The sequence below is a fragment of the Oncorhynchus masou genome, chromosome 19 (assembly GCF_036934945.1).
Source record: "Oncorhynchus masou masou isolate Uvic2021 chromosome 19, UVic_Omas_1.1, whole genome shotgun sequence".
NCBI classification, from domain to species: Eukaryota; Metazoa; Chordata; class Actinopteri; order Salmoniformes; family Salmonidae; genus Oncorhynchus; species Oncorhynchus masou.
The window spans coordinates 39946510-39961962 of NC_088230.1; the positions used below are offsets into that span (position 1 = coordinate 39946510).

Consider the following 15453-nt stretch of genomic DNA (forward strand, 5'->3'; position numbering starts at 1 on the left):
TGCAGAAGTGGTTATCTCCACCCTGCTACCACGAAAAGACTTCCACCCTGCTACAAAACAGCGGGTAAACGCAATTATTTTCCATAACTGTGCCTCAAAACCAAATGTTTTCCTGGCCCACCACTCCACCCTGGACCTGAACAGCCTCTATGACCAGGTCCACCTATACAAGGCAGCAGTGCCCACATTGGCCCGGACTCTAAAGGACATCGCTCTCAAACGCAGTCCCAACACTTCACACAGGGGCAACAGATCAATAAACACCCCGCCCAGACCAGCGAGATACTCCCCCAGACCTGTGGGGAAACACCCCCCCGGCCAAACCAGACTAACAACATTGGACACTTTATGGAACACAAAGCCTTCAGAATCTAATCTTGGAATATCCCAGGCCTGAGGTCATCTGCCTAAAGAGCAGAAACCTGAACATCGCCAGATAAATCAGAAATACCTATATCCCCCCACTAGAATCACCATATTTCATACTACTTACATAGATGTAATGATGCCTTGCCATTCGTCAGTGTTTGAGGTGACAGACGGACTCTGTACCTGTACACCCTGTATATAGCCTCATTACTAACCTGTACCATCCCCACATTGACCCGGTACCGGTACCCCCTGTATATAGCCTCGTTACTAACCTGTACCCCCCCACATTGACCCGGTACCCCCTCATTATTGTTATTTTATTGTGTTACTTTAGTTTATTTGGTAAATATTTTCTTCACTCTTCTTGAACTGCACTGTTGGTTGTATTCGGCGCAGGTGACAAATTAAGTTGAATTTGTTCTAAAACTTTTGACCTGTAGTGCACCTCGGCCTGAACATCAACACCACAGATAACTTCCACAAGGCTGTGAACGTTGAGACAAGGCAAGGGCCTACTATGCCATCAAAAGGAACATAAAACTCAACATCCAAATTAGGATCTAGCAAAAATACATCAGTTATCTAACCCATTGTCCTTTATGGTTGTGAGGTCTGGGGTCAACTCACCAACCAAAAATTCACAAAATGGGACAAACAAACAAAAATGCCATAGCCTGTCTTCTCAAGAGCCAGGTGTGCCTATGTACACACTGCCCTCAAAATTAGGGAGAAACTGAGCTGCACTTCCTAGCCTCCTGCCAAATGTATAACCATATTAGAGATACATATTTCCCTCAGATTTCACAGATCCACAAAGAATATGAAAACAAATCAAACACTGATAAACTCCCATATCGACTGGGTGAAATACCACAGTCTGCCATCACAGCAGCAAGATGTGACCTGTTGCCATGACAAAAGGGTAACCAGTGGAGCACCAACACTGTAAATACAACCTATATTTATCTGTTTATTTAATTTTACCTTTCATATTACAAACACTTGCACATTGTTACAACAGTGTAAATAGCCAATAATATAACATTTGAAATGTCTATATTCTTTGAAAACTTTTGTGAGTGTAATGTTCACTAATGCTTCCATTGTTAATTTCCCTTCAGTTTATTGTCTATTCCATTTGCTTTGGAGATGTAAACATGTGTTTCGGATGCCAAAGCCCTTTAAATTGAAAGAAGGGTAGAGAGAGAGCGGGTCAAGGTTATTGTATCTCAGCAAACCTCATTAATGATGCAGACAGACATTATCATAATACACACACACTGCAGACATAGTAATAATAACCTGTGTGTGTGTGTGTGTGTGTGTGTGTGTGTGTGTGTGTGTGTGTGTGTGTGTGTGTGTGTGTGTGTGTGTGTGTGTGTGTGTGTGTGTGTGTGTGTGTGTGTTGTGTGGTGTGTGTGTGTGTTGTGTGGTGTGTGCTCACCTTGACTACAGAGTTCCAGAAGGGGTGCATGACGTAGACTGACAGGGGGTTGGAATCCACCGCACTGTACTGAAGAGAGGAGAGAAGAAGAAAGTCATTAAAACTCGTTTTTCAACCACTCTATACATTTCTTGTTAACAAACTATAGTTTTGGCAAGTCGGTTAGGACTGGTGCACTTCACAAAATAGATGAAATCATAAGGTATGAAAATTATGTGGATATATTGAAGCAACATCTCAAGACATCAGTCAGGAAGTTAAAGCTTGGTCGCAAATGGGTCTTCCAAATGGACAATAACCCCAAGTATACTTCCAAAGTTGTGGCAAGATGGCTTAAGGAGAACAAAGTCAAGGTATTGGAGTGGCCATCACAAAGCATGTGAAAGGAAGGAGGCCTACAAACCTGACTCAGTTACACCTGCTCTGTCAGGAGGAATGAGCCAAAATTCACCAACTTATTGTGGGAAGCTTCTGGAAGGCTCCCCAAAATGTTTGATCCAAGTTAAACAATTTAAAGGCAATGCTACCAAATACTAATTGAGTGTGTCAACTTCTGACCCACTGGGAATGTGACGGGGAAAAAAATAACAGCTTAAATAAAGAATTCTCTCTACTATTACTTTGACAATTCACATTCTTAAACTAAAATGGTGATCTTAACTGACCTAAGACAGGGAATTTTTACTTGGATTAAATGTCAGGAATTGTGAAAAACTGAGTTTAAATGTATTTGGCTAAGGTGTATGTAAACTTCCGACTTCGACTGTATTTGCACAGGCAGGTGTGCATAAACAATACAGACACACACAGATCGGGGGTGAGAGAGCCTCAGTGGGAGATCCGATCGGGCTTCTTCTCTCCATTCTATCACCATCCCTGTCACTCCCTCTCTCCCTGGCACAACAAGAGAGTGACTTTGGACCCCATGCACAAACTAGACCTCATAAACCAGACAACACTATCTTACAGAGTTGTTCCCCTCATAAAGTAGACCTGTCAGTAACCGATCAACAGTATTCGTTTGGACGGCTGATGTTCAGCGTTGCCACTGACAGCTAGCTGGCTAGTTAACGTTGGCTACATCAATCACCAACACCAAGGTGTTTTCAACAGGAACCAAACGAGGAGGAACATATCTGATTTCGTCCGATAGATACTCCTGTTTGGACTAATGATTACACCCCATCTACACTGCTGACTCCCTCCTCATACCCAACCCAGAGAGCTCTGGGGCATATTCCTTACCCCATCTACACTGCTGTCTCCCTCCTCATACCCAACCCAGAGAGCTCTGGGGCATATTCCTTACCCCATCTACACTGCTGTCTCCCTCCTCATACCCAACCCAGAGAGCTCTGGGGCATATTCCTTACCCCATCTACACTGCTGTCTCCCTCCTCATACCCAACCCAGAGAGCTCTGGGGCATATTCCTTACCCCATCTACACTGCTGTCTCCCTCCTCATACCCAACCCAGAGAGCTCTGGGGCATATTCCTTACCCCATCTACACTGCTGTCTCCCTCCTCATACCCAACCCAGAGAGCTCTGGGGCATATTCCTTACCCCATCTACACTGCTGTCTCCTCCTCAAACCCAACCCAGAGAGCTCTGGGGCATATTCCTTACCCCATCTACACTGCTGTCTCCCTCCTCATACCCAACCCAGAGAGCTCTGGGGCATATTCCTTACCCCATCTACACTGCTGTCTCCCTCCTCAAACCCAACCCAGAGAGCTCTGGGGCATATTCCTTACCCCATCTACACTGCTGTCTCCCTCCTCATGCCCAACCCAGAGAGCTCTGGGGCATATTCCTTACCCCATCTACACTGCTGTCTCTCCTCCTCAAACCCAACCCAGAGAGCTCTGGGGCATATTCCTTACCCCATCTACACTGCTGTCTCCCTCCTCATACCCAACCCAGAGAGCTCTGGGGCATATTCCTTACCCCATCTACACTGCTGTCTCCCTCCTCATACCCAACCCAGAGAGCTCTGGGGCATATTCCTTACCCCATCTACACTGCTGTCTCCTCCTCATACCCAACCCAGAGAGCTCTGGGGCATATTCCTTACCCCATCTACACTGCTGTCTCCCTCCTCATACCCAACCCAGAGAGCTCTGGGGCATATTCCTTACCCCATCTACACTGCTGTCTCCCTCCTCAAACCCAACCCAGAGAGCTCTGGGGCATATTCCTTACCCCATCTACACTGCTGTCTCCCTCCTCATACCCAACCCAGAGAGCTCTGGGGCATATTCCTTACCCCATCTACACTGCTGTCTCCCTCCTCATACCCAACCCAGAGAGCTCTGGGGCATATTCCTTACCCCATCTACACTGCTGTCTCCCTCCTCAAACCCAACCCAGAGAGCTCTGGGGCATATTCCTTACCCCATCTACACTGCTGTCTCCCTCCTCATACCCAACCCAGAGAGCTCTGGGGCATATTCCTTACCCCATCTACACTGCTGTCTCCCTCCTCATACCCAACCCAGAGAGCTCTGGGGCATATTCATTACGCAGATTCTGTTTTAAAAAAAGAAGGCAAACTGAAGGAAAAAGGGAAAGGCCTACCCGAATTTGTCCAATAGAAAGTCTCAGTGGCAGCTGCTGTTATGATATACAGAGCCTTCAGAAAGGAGCCACACCCCGGAACTTAACACATTTTGTTGTGTTACAGTCTGAATTTGAAATGAATTAAATTGACATTTTTTTGTAACTTGCCTACACACTGTACCCCATCATGTCAAAGTGGAATAATGTTTTTTCTAAATGTTAAATTCATGAAAACCTACAAGCTGAAATGTCTTGAGTCAATAAGTAGTCAACCCCTTTGTTATGGCAAGTCTAAATAAGTTCAGGAGTAAAAATGTGCTTTAATTAAGAAGTCACATAAAGCGTTGCATGGACTCACTGTGTGCAATAATAGCGTAACATGATTTTTGAATAACTACATAATCTCTGTACCAACACATACAACTACCTGTAATGTTCCTCAGGCGAGAAGTGAATTTCAAACACAGATTCACCCACAAAGACCTGGGAGGTGTTACAATGCCTCGCAAAAGGCACCTATTGGTAAATGGGTAAACCTTTTTAAAGCAGACATTGAATATCCCTTTGGGCATGGTGAAGTTATTAATTACACTTTGGACAGGAAGGAAAACGCTCAGGGATTTTACCATAAGGCCAATGGTGACTTTAAAACAGTTACATAGTTTAATGGCTGTGATGAGAGAAAACTGAGGATTGATCAACAACATTGTAGTTACTCCACAATACTAACTTAAATGACAGAGTGAAAAGACAGAAGCCTGTACAGAATAGCAATACTAACATAATTGATAGTGTGAATAGAAGGAAGCCATTATAGGACAATTATTATTTTATTTTTTAAATATGCATCCTGTTTGCAACAAGAAACTAAAGTAATACTGCAAAATATGTGGCAAAGCAATTCACTTTTTGTCCTGAATACAAAGTGTTACGTTTGGGGCAAATCCAATGCATTACCGAGTACCACTCTCCATATTTCTAAGCATAGTGGTGGCTGCATCATGTTATGAGTATGCTTGTAATTGTTAAGGACTGGGGAGTTTTTCAGGATAAAAAAAAATGAAGCTCAATGAAGCTAAGCAAAGTCAAAAACAAATGGTTCAGTCTGCTTTAAACCAGACACTGGGAGATCAATTCACCTTTCAGCTGGACAATAACCTAAAACACAAGGCCAAATCTACACTGGAGTCTACACTAGACAGTGAATGATCCGGAGTGGCCGAATTACAGTTTACTTAAATCTGCTTTGAAATCTAAAGCAAGACTTGAAAAATGTTGTCTAGCAATGATCAACAACCAATTTGACAGTTTGAAGAATTTTGAAAATAATGGACAAATATTGTACAATATAGGTGTGCAAAGCTCAGACTCATAGCTGTAGCAGCTGCTTCATTTTCAATACATTTGCAAAAATAATGGGGTATTGTCATTATAGGGTGTTGTCATTATAAGGTGTTGTGTGTAGATGGGTGAGAAAAAATTATCTATTTAATCTGTTTTGAATTCAGGCAGTGACAACAAAATGTGGAAAAGGTCAAGTGGTATGAATACTTTCTGAAGACACGGTACTTTTGTGGAGATGGGAAACTTCATTGGGATAGTAATTACAGCCATTGTGGAAGTGCATCGTCAATGGGCCGCACGGTGCATTCTGGGAGATTCTGGGACAAGGAGCGCTCTCCTTCAAGGGGTCAATTGGGCACTAGCTCAAAAAACTAATATTAGCAGGAATTTTGTCAACAAGAAGTATAGGAAAACATTTAAAAAACATTTTGAGAAGTGAAAAAATGTACTTGTTCTCTGTAATAGCTTTGGAATAGTGACATCACGTACTTGAGGAAAATAGGAAGGTTTCTCAACTCGTACCTATGTTTGTTCTGTACAATTGCGGCCGCTGAAATTCATACATCTTATTGAATACAAACACTAACTTTTTCCTAACTTCGTTGCTCGTACTACTTAAACTGGAATGAATTGGCACATCCATATTCACGCTGCTCTGAGCATCACCAATTAGGAAAAGGTCTGGTTGTATTCAATACAAGTTTTCAGACTGATGGTGACTAAATGTTGTTGCTAGCAAATCCCACGACCAGTTATGAAAACAACTCCTCCTCGATATAGAGTGGTGAGAAGGAGGAACTCCAGGGACCCTTAGTGTCAGGAAGTAATATAGCCATTCATTGTCGTCATTGCAATCCGTAGAGTTGCCATTTTCTCATGTCAAATAACTTGTGACATTCCTGGATTACTCATTACATGAATAAAGTCTAATTTAAATCAACAAATATGATTGTCAGTTGAAAGAAGATTAAGGGAACAAGACTGTATACATATCTCTGGCTGTGTTGGCAAAATCACTACATATCCCATCAAGCTAAGCGGGGAGACCCCTCCCATTTTCATAGTTCCATGACCAGCCCGAAATTTCCAGATAACCCTACACCAATGACACCGGTGGATCTCAAAACTGAATTTGGATACACATTACGGAGCAGTGATGTCCTTCGCCACCAGAGTATGAGCGAGTGGGTGTGTCGAAAGGAAAGGAGTGTGTAAAGGAGTGGCCAGTGTCGAAAGCGCTCTGCCATAGGTTAGACCAGTGGTTCCCAAACAGTGGGGCGCCGGCCCGGGGGGAGCAGGGGTCTTCCATTTTTGACCGCTGTAACTGCGAGAGTTTGCAGTTATGTTTTTAAGCCAGTCAGTAGTATTTCACTGTTTGTTTTACGCAAATAATTGGACATTTTCAGTTATAAAATTGAAGATTGTTTATGATGGGTGTACTGTTGCTTCATACATTGCATGCGTGCTTACTGTCACCCTACTATTAGCTACTACCATCAGGTAGCTACTTCCCACGCCGTTGCCGGACAGTCGTGCTTTTCAAGCAGGAGCGAAGGGCACTGCGTCCCGGTGTTGCCGTTCATGCTCTCCCCATTGAGTAGCAGACTATATGAAGGCTATGAATCAAGGTGACATCTAGATGGTAATCAACATTTGTTATCAATATCGCCACGCAAAACGTCCTTCAGTGGCAACAAATCTGCCCAATAACCCATCCTCCGGTCGTAATATCGGGCTGCAGCTACTTGGCTAATCAGGAAGTAGCATTCTGGTGGGAAATTGTGTTTTATAAAGAAAGGACGTATATTTCCCCCTGTTCTTTCCCGCCACTAAACAGAATTAAGGGGGTGAAGTCTTCACAGCCTGAATGGAGAATATATTCTGTACCCGCTGTGCATATCAAGCCCACTAACGGGTGCTTTCGAATTCACGACATAGAGTAACTAGTTAGCGGGTTAACTAGCTGGTTAGTTCACTGGTTAACTAGTTAATAGTGAACAAACATAGGTACAGGTATGAGTTGATAAACCTTCCTATTTTCTTCAAGTACGTAATGTCACTAGTTAACGTTACGTTAGCCAATGTTGACAGGTCGCTTATCGGTCAGCTCCATTAATACACAACCGGTTAGTCTATTCCAATTACAATATGACCCCAGCCATATGAGCTGACCGGAGCGAAATTAAAAGGACATTTCCCAGAATGTTCAGCGGCCGATAATGATGGTGGTGTAACTGAACGCCAAAAACACTCGTTAGCTAACCAGGTTAGCATGCTAACCGCTAGCTAGAGGAGCAGTCTTTCTCTTCACGTTACCTTGTACTTGTCGAAGCCCGACAGTTGGTCCCGAGTGACATATTCGTACAGCGCCATGTTGGCAACTCACAGGATCTACTCTAACTAACTAACTATCTGAACGTTAACTATTGGCTTTTCCGATCTCTGTTCCGCGTACCGCAAAAGCCAAGCACCATCTAGCTAGTTAGCTAACCAGCTACTCCTCACGCCGGCTTGGCGACAGATCCACGTCTCGGCCACTCCTCTCCCTCCGGTCCCGTGCAGCCGGACACCACTACCGCCCTCTCTGGCTTGGAAGACCAACTGTATTAAATCTAAAATATTTATTCATGTTCAATTATGAACATCTAGATTAAAATGATCTATTAAAATATTCATACGTGATTTTGAGTCGTTCCTTCTATCACAGGTTTTTTGTTAGAAATCATGGTGTGTGTTTGTAAATTCATCAGTTATTCTTCGCTTCTGGCGCATTTCGGATAGAGTGCTCTGAAAACGGAGTAGATCGAACGCACCCCGTTCGACGTCATGCGCCGTTGTATGAACACCGTTCCCATGACTCCACCCCTCTACGTTGACGTGGCGCTCTGCGCTCGTCCGAAGCGACGGGACCGGAAACCGAGGATAATAATATCACACATCAGAAAGACAGAACGGAACCTGCAACCGACTAAAATACACATAAACAAGGAATAACGTAAGGCTTGAATTATCTATTTTTTATGCTGAAATGTCTTCGTATTATTTTGCCTTAGTAGGTGATGCCTTCCTATTCGATTTCATATCGAGTTTTTATGTCTGCAATGTTGGCTCAGGATGCAGCTCACACAGTTGCTCACCAACGTCAGATTTTTATTTTTCCTTTATTTTACTAAGCAAGTCAGTTAAGAACAAATTCTTATTTTCAACCACTAGGCTACACTGCCACCACAGGAACTTCCTGTGTCTAAAAATTAGAATAGCCATAATCATGTTATTTTTTAAACTATTCATAATGTGCCATTGACTAGGCGGCCAACCATACAGGTGCAGCTCACGTTAGCTAGATAGATAGCTAGTTGTTGTCCGATGTCAATTAATTATGAATGGTGGGTAGGTAAGTAGATAGCTAGTTAACTTGTGTTCAGTTCCTTGCCTGTCATGGATGACCAGGGGTGTAATCATTACTCCAATTCTGTTGTAAAAAGTTTAGCAACGCAAACAGTTTACCCCAAACGGAAAACGCAAACGAGTTTCTAGAATGGTGATATTAGGTGTGTTTCTGCCCCCTCCCCCCAGAATGGTGGTATAATGTGTGTTTCTGCCCCCACACTCCTGTTCCTCTGGTGAGTTAGAGGTTAACCCAGGCCCTGAAGCCCCCAGTATCACTCCCATTCCCCAGGCGCTCTCATTTGTTGACTTCTGAAACCGCAAAAGCCTTGGTTTCATGCATGTTAACATTAGAAGCCACCTCCCTAACTTTGTTTTATTCAGTGCTTTAGCACACACTGCCAACCCGGATGTCCTAGCCGTGTCTGAATCCTGGTTTAGGAAGGCCACCAAAAATCCTGAAATTCCATCCCTAACTATAATATTTTCTGACAAGTTAGAACTGCCAAAGGGGGTCCAGTTAGCCTGCAGAGTTCTCACACTATCCAGCTTTGTGCCCAAACAATTCAAGCTTCTACTTTTAAAAATCCACCTTTCCAGAAACAAGTCTCTCACTGTCTCCCACCCACCACTGCGACCTGTATGCTCTAGTCGGCTGGCCCTCGCTACATATTCGACGCCAGACCCACTGGCTCCAGGTCATCTACATGTCCATGCTAGGTAAAGCTCCGCCTTATCTCAGTTCACTGGTCACGATGGCAACACCCACCCCTAGCACGCGCTCCAGCGTGTATCTCTGGAGGTGTATCTCACTGATCATCCCTAAAGCCAACACCTCATTTGGCCGCCTTTCGTTCCAGTTCTCTGCTGCCTGTGACTGGAACGAATTGCAAAAATTGCTGAAGTTGGAGACTTTTATCTCCCTCACCAACTTCAAACATCTGCTATCTGAGCAGCTAACCGATCGCTGCAGCTGTACATAGTCTATCGGTAAATAGCCCACCCATTTTTACCTACCTCATCCCCATACTGTTTTCATTTATTTACTTTTCTGCTCTTTTGCACACCAATATCTCTACCTGTACATGACCATCTGATCATTTATCACTCCAGTGTTAATCTGCAAAACTGTAATTATTCGCCTACCTCCTCATGCCTTTTGCACACAATGTATATAGACTCCCTTTTTTTCTACTGTGTTATTGACTTGTTAATTGTTTACTCCATGTGTAACTCTGTGTTGTCTGTTCACACTGCTATGCTTTATCTTGGCCAGGTCGCAGTTGCAAATGAGAACTTGTTCTCAACTAGTCTACCTGGTTAAATAAAGGTGAAAAAAATAATAATAATAAAAATACATCTGGCCCTTCTTTGGACACTGTGCTAACAAACCTCCAAATTATTTTCAACGCCATACAACACTCCTTCCAACTGCTTTTAAATGCATGCTCTTCAACCGATTGCTGCCCGCACCCTCTTGTCCGACTCGTATCGCTACTCTGGACGGTTCTGACTTAGAATATGTGGACAACTACAAATACCTAGCTGTCTGGTTAGACTGTAAACTCTCCTTCCAGACTCACATTAAGCATCTCCAATCCAAAATTAAATCTAGAATTGGCTTCCAATTTCGCAACAAAGCCTCCTTCACTCATGCTGCCAAACATACCCTCGTAAAACTGATTATCCTACCGATCCTCGACTTTGGCGATGTCATTTACAAAATAGCCTCCAACACTCTACTCAGCAAATTGGATGCAGTCTATCACAGTGCCATCCGTTTTGTCACCAAAGCCCCATATACTACCCACCACTGCGACCTGTACGCTCTCATTGGCTGGCCCTCGCTTCATATTCGTCACCAAACCCACTGGCTCCAGGTCATCTATAAGTCTTTGCTAGGTAAAGCCCCCGCCTTATCTCAGCTTGCTGGTCACCATAGCAACACCCACCCGTAGCATGCGCTCCAGCAGGTATATTTCACTGGTCATCCCCAAAGCCAACACTTCCTATGGCTGCCTTTCCTTCCAGTTCTCTGCTGCCAATGACTGGAACGAATTGCAAAAAATCACTGAAGCTGGAGACTCATATCTCCCTCACTAGCTTTAAGCACCAGCTGTCAGAGCAGCTTACTGATCACTGTACCTGTACATAGCCCATCTGTAAATAGCACACTTTTTCACCCCAGTATCTCTACTTGCACCTCATCTGCACATCAATCACTCCAGTGTTAATGTTAAATTGTAATTTTTTCACCACTATGGCCCTTTTATTGTCTTACCTCCTTACTCTTCTACATTTGCACACACTGTATATAGATTTATCTATTCTGTTATTGACTGTACATCTATGTGTGCTCTGCTTTATCTTGGCCCGGTCGCAGTTGTAATTGAGAGCTTGATCTCAACTGGCCTACCTGGTTAAAACATGGTGGTATAGTGTGTGTTTCTCCCGCCCCCTCCAGAATGATGGTGTGTGTTTCTGCCCCTCCTCCCTCCAGAATGGTGATATTATGTATGTTTCCCCCCCCCCTTCCAGAATGGTGATATTATGTATGTTTTGGTCCCCCCCCCTCCAGAATGGTGATGTTATGTATGTTTCTGCCCCCCCCCCCTCCTGAATGGTGATATTATGTATGTTTCTGTCCCCCCTCCAGAATGGTGACTGACGTGCAGCTGGCCATCTTTGCCAACATGTTGGGTGTGTCTCTGTTCCTGCTGGTGGTTCTATATCACTATGTAGCTGTCAACAACCCCAAGAAACTGGAGTAGAACTGGTTTTTCCAGAGAGGAGGAGAGATGGAGGTGAGGAGAAATGTGGTGTGGTGGCGGGGGTTGAGAAAGAGGAGAGGGGGTGGGGTGAGAAAGATGGGCTGATGGGGGGGGAGAGATGGGTGGGGTGAGATGAAGGGATGAGGAGGTGTGGGGGGGGAGGGGGAGTGATGGGCTGATGGGGGGGAGTGAGGATGAGGTGTGGGGGAGGGGAGGGGGAGTGATGGGCTGATGGGGGTGGGTGAGGATGAGGTGTGTGGGGGGGTGAGGATGAGGTGTGGGGGAGGGGAGGGGGAGTGATGGGCTGATGGGGGGGAGTGAGGATGAGGTAAAGAGGGTCTGAAGAAAGGGATGATAACTCTGGTAGTCAGCCATTGGAGGTTCTGCCCACAGATATTGGTATCAGTTTGCCCCTACCAGTTTTCTAACCATCCTGTCAGGCTGTTCTTTCGTTCCAAATGGAATCCTATTTAGTATTTAGTGCACTACTATAGACCAAAGCCCATAGGGTCAAATATAGGGAACGGGGTGCCATTTGGCCATCAGGATGTGACTTGACTTCTCTCTCCTCACAGGTGGCTGAAGAGGACCATCGAGAGTAGCAGTCAGGTGCCATACCTCTGCTTGCATTAGTGCTGTCTCATTCTGTGCAGGTGTTTTCTAATAAAATGACTCTACAAACACCTGTCAGTTTATTGTGTGGTGATTGATTAGAAATAATTGTTCATTTTGACACAAAAATGACATACAAACATTACATACAAATATGGACACTAAGGGATGGAACTTATTGATTTTTTTAAATGACTTCTATACAACAATTCCTACTGCCCTGCATCCAAAATCTGGGCCAGGGGATATTTGAGGAGACCAACATTTTCTATTAGCCTGGTCTGAAAAATGTCAGGTATCTTGATGACACAATACAGAACATGTCTCAGAGCTGTCTGCCAACATGTATTTAGTAATTATATAGAACATGTCTCAGAGCTGTTGTCTTCAAGCTCACCGTTATAGAGGTCTATAGAGCCTGTCTGCCAACATGTATTTAGTAATTATATAGAACATGTCTCAGAGCTGTTGTCTTCAAGCTCACCGTTATAGAGGTCTATAGAGCCTGTCTGCCAACATGTATTTAGTAATTATATAGAACATGTCTCAGAGCTGTTGTCTTCAAGCTCACCGTTATAGAGGTCTATAGAGCCTGTCTGCATTCAGGATTTCTGTAACCGTTTGCTACCCTGTGTAAAAATTGACTTAATCTTTTTCAAACATGGTCCTGTTTTATCAATTGCTGTGCTGATCAATGGACAGTTCATTACCTCTGTCAAATGATTATGTAGCTTAAAGTTGTATTTTTATTAATGTTTGCAATAAAGATGACGCTATAATACACATTTACACTAAACCTGTATCTAATAATACATCCTAATGATATGGACTTACAGTGGCAAAAACAAATGTGAACCCTTTGAAAATGTATTTCTACATAAATTGTTCATGAAATTTGATATATACTTCATCTAGGTCTCAATAATAGACAATGCTTAAACTAATAACACACAAACAATATGTTTTAATGTCTTTATTGAACACACCGTGTAAACATTCACTGGTTGACCCTCCTTTGGCAGCTATAACCTCAACCAAACGTTTTCTGTAGTTGTGGATCAGACCTGCACAACGGTCAGGAGAAATGTTGGACCATTCCTCTTTACAAAACTGTTTCAGTTCAGCAATATTCTTGGGATGTCTGGTGTGAACTGTTCTCGAGGTTACGCCACAGCATCTCAATCGGGTTGAGGTCAGGACTCTGACTGGGCCACTCCAGAAGGTGTATTTTCTTCTGTTGAAGCTTTTTGGTTGTTCGTTTTCTTCTGTGTTTTGGGTCGTTGTACTGTTGCATCACCCAACTTCTGTTGAGCTTCAATTGGCGGACAGATAGCCTAACATTCTCCTGCAAAATGTCTTGATAACCTTGGGAGTTCATTTTTCCATCGATAATAACAAGCTGTCCAGGGCCTGAGGCAGCAAAGCAACTCCAAACCATGATGCTCCCTCCACCAAACTTTACAGTTGGATTTTGGTGTTGGTGTGCTGTGCCTTTTTTTTCTCCATACTTAGTGTGTGTTCCTTCCAAACAACCAAACTGTCGTTTCACCTGTCCACAGAATCGTTTTTATTTTATTTACCTAGGCAAGTCGGCTAAGAACAACTTCTTATTTTCAATGACGGCCTTGGAACAGTGGGTTAACTGCCTGTTCAGGGGCAGAACGACAGATTTGTACCTTGTCAGCTCGGGGGTTTGAACTTGCAACCTTCCGGTTACTAGTCCAAGTTGTGCTGTGGAACATCCAGGTGCACTTTTGCAAAACAAATTGGACAGCAGTGGCTTCTTCCGTGGTGTCCTCCCGTGAACACCAATCTTGTTTAGTGTTTGACATATCGTAGACTTGTCAACGGAGATGTTAGTATGTTCCAGAGATTTCTGTAAGTCTTTAGCTGACACTCTAGGATTCTTCTTAACCTCATTGAGTATTCTGCGCTGTTCTCTTGCAGTCGTCTTTGCAGGACGGCCACTCCTAGGGAGAGTAGCAACAGTGATCAACTTTCTCCATTTATAGACAATTTGTCTTACCGTGGACTGATGAACATCAAGGCTTTTAGAGATACTTTTGTAACCCTTTCCAGCTTTATACAAGTCAACAATTCTTAATCTTCTGAGATCTCTTTTGTTTGTGGCATGGCTCACATCAGGCAATGCCTCTTGTGAGTAGTAAACTCATATTTTGTGAGTGGTTTTTATAGGGCTAGGCAGCTCTAAGCAACATCTCCAATCTCATCTCATTGATTGGACTTCAGGTTAGCTGACTCCTGGGGTGGCAGGTAGCCTAGTGGTTAGAGCGTTGGACTTGTAACCCGAAAGGTTGCAAGATCAAATCCACCAAGTTAAAAATCAGTCATTCTGCCCCTGAACAAGGCAGTTAACCCACTGTTCCTAGTCCATCATTGAAAATAATAATTTGTTCTGAAACTGACTTGCCTAGTTAAATGGAGTCATTAGCCTAGGGGTTCACATACTTGAATGTTTAAATGATGTATTCATTAGACATAAATGTGTGTTATTAGTTTGCTCAAACTATGTTTATCTATTGTTGTTCGATGAAGAATAGATCAAATGACCAATTTATGCAGAAATCCAGGTCATTTCAAACAGTTAATACTTTTTCTTGCTACTGTACATTATTTTCCTAACATGTTACTGTAACACATTTACACTAGGCCTACATCTAAAAATACATCCTAATGATAGGACAATTATGTATATACTGTATATCTATCATTAGGATATGTTTTCAGATACAGTTGAAGTCGGAAGTTCACATACACCTCAGCCAAAAACATTTAAACTCAGTTTTTCACAATTCCTGACATTCAATCCTAGTAAAAATTCCCTGTCTTAGGTCAGTTGGGATCACCACTTTATTTTAAGAATGTGAAGACAGAACACGTCTCCTTCCTGAGCGGCTGCGTGGACCCATGGTGTTTATACTTGCATACTATTGTACAGATG

General features: G+C 43.4%; 2 protein-coding genes across 3 annotated transcripts in view; one reads left to right on the forward strand and one right to left on the reverse strand.

Moving 5' to 3' along the window:
• The window catches only part of selenoi (selenoprotein I), a 38825-nt gene extending 30562 nt beyond the window's left edge, over nt 1-8263 (reverse strand). Inside the window, exons 1-2 of the mRNA XM_064925783.1 lie at nt 8038-8263; nt 1817-1885 (exon numbers count right to left, since the gene is read on the reverse strand). Of these exons, the coding sequence (XP_064781855.1) occupies nt 1817-1885; nt 8038-8094 (126 nt within the window). The 5' untranslated portion in view covers nt 8095-8263. The remainder of the gene's footprint in view (nt 1-1816; nt 1886-8037) is intronic.
• A 284-nt stretch (nt 8264-8547) lies between these two features.
• On the forward strand, nt 8548-12562 carry LOC135506263 (dolichyl-diphosphooligosaccharide--protein glycosyltransferase subunit 4). 2 transcript variants are annotated; one of them, XM_064925784.1, is made up of 4 exons: nt 8604-8716; nt 9709-9828; nt 11765-11912; nt 12455-12562. In XM_064925784.1, exon 3 carries the CDS (start codon nt 11766-11768, stop codon nt 11877-11879), a length of 114 nt encoding a protein of 37 aa, XP_064781856.1. In that variant the 5' UTR covers nt 8604-8716; nt 9709-9828; nt 11765; the 3' UTR covers nt 11880-11912; nt 12455-12562. The 2 variants fall into 2 exon arrangements, 1 of the variants encoding a protein (XP_064781856.1); XR_010450361.1 differs by lacking the exons at nt 9709-9828; nt 12455-12562 and having other exon boundaries at nt 8548-8716; nt 11765-11909.
• Nucleotides 12563-15453: the final 2891 nt, after the last annotated feature.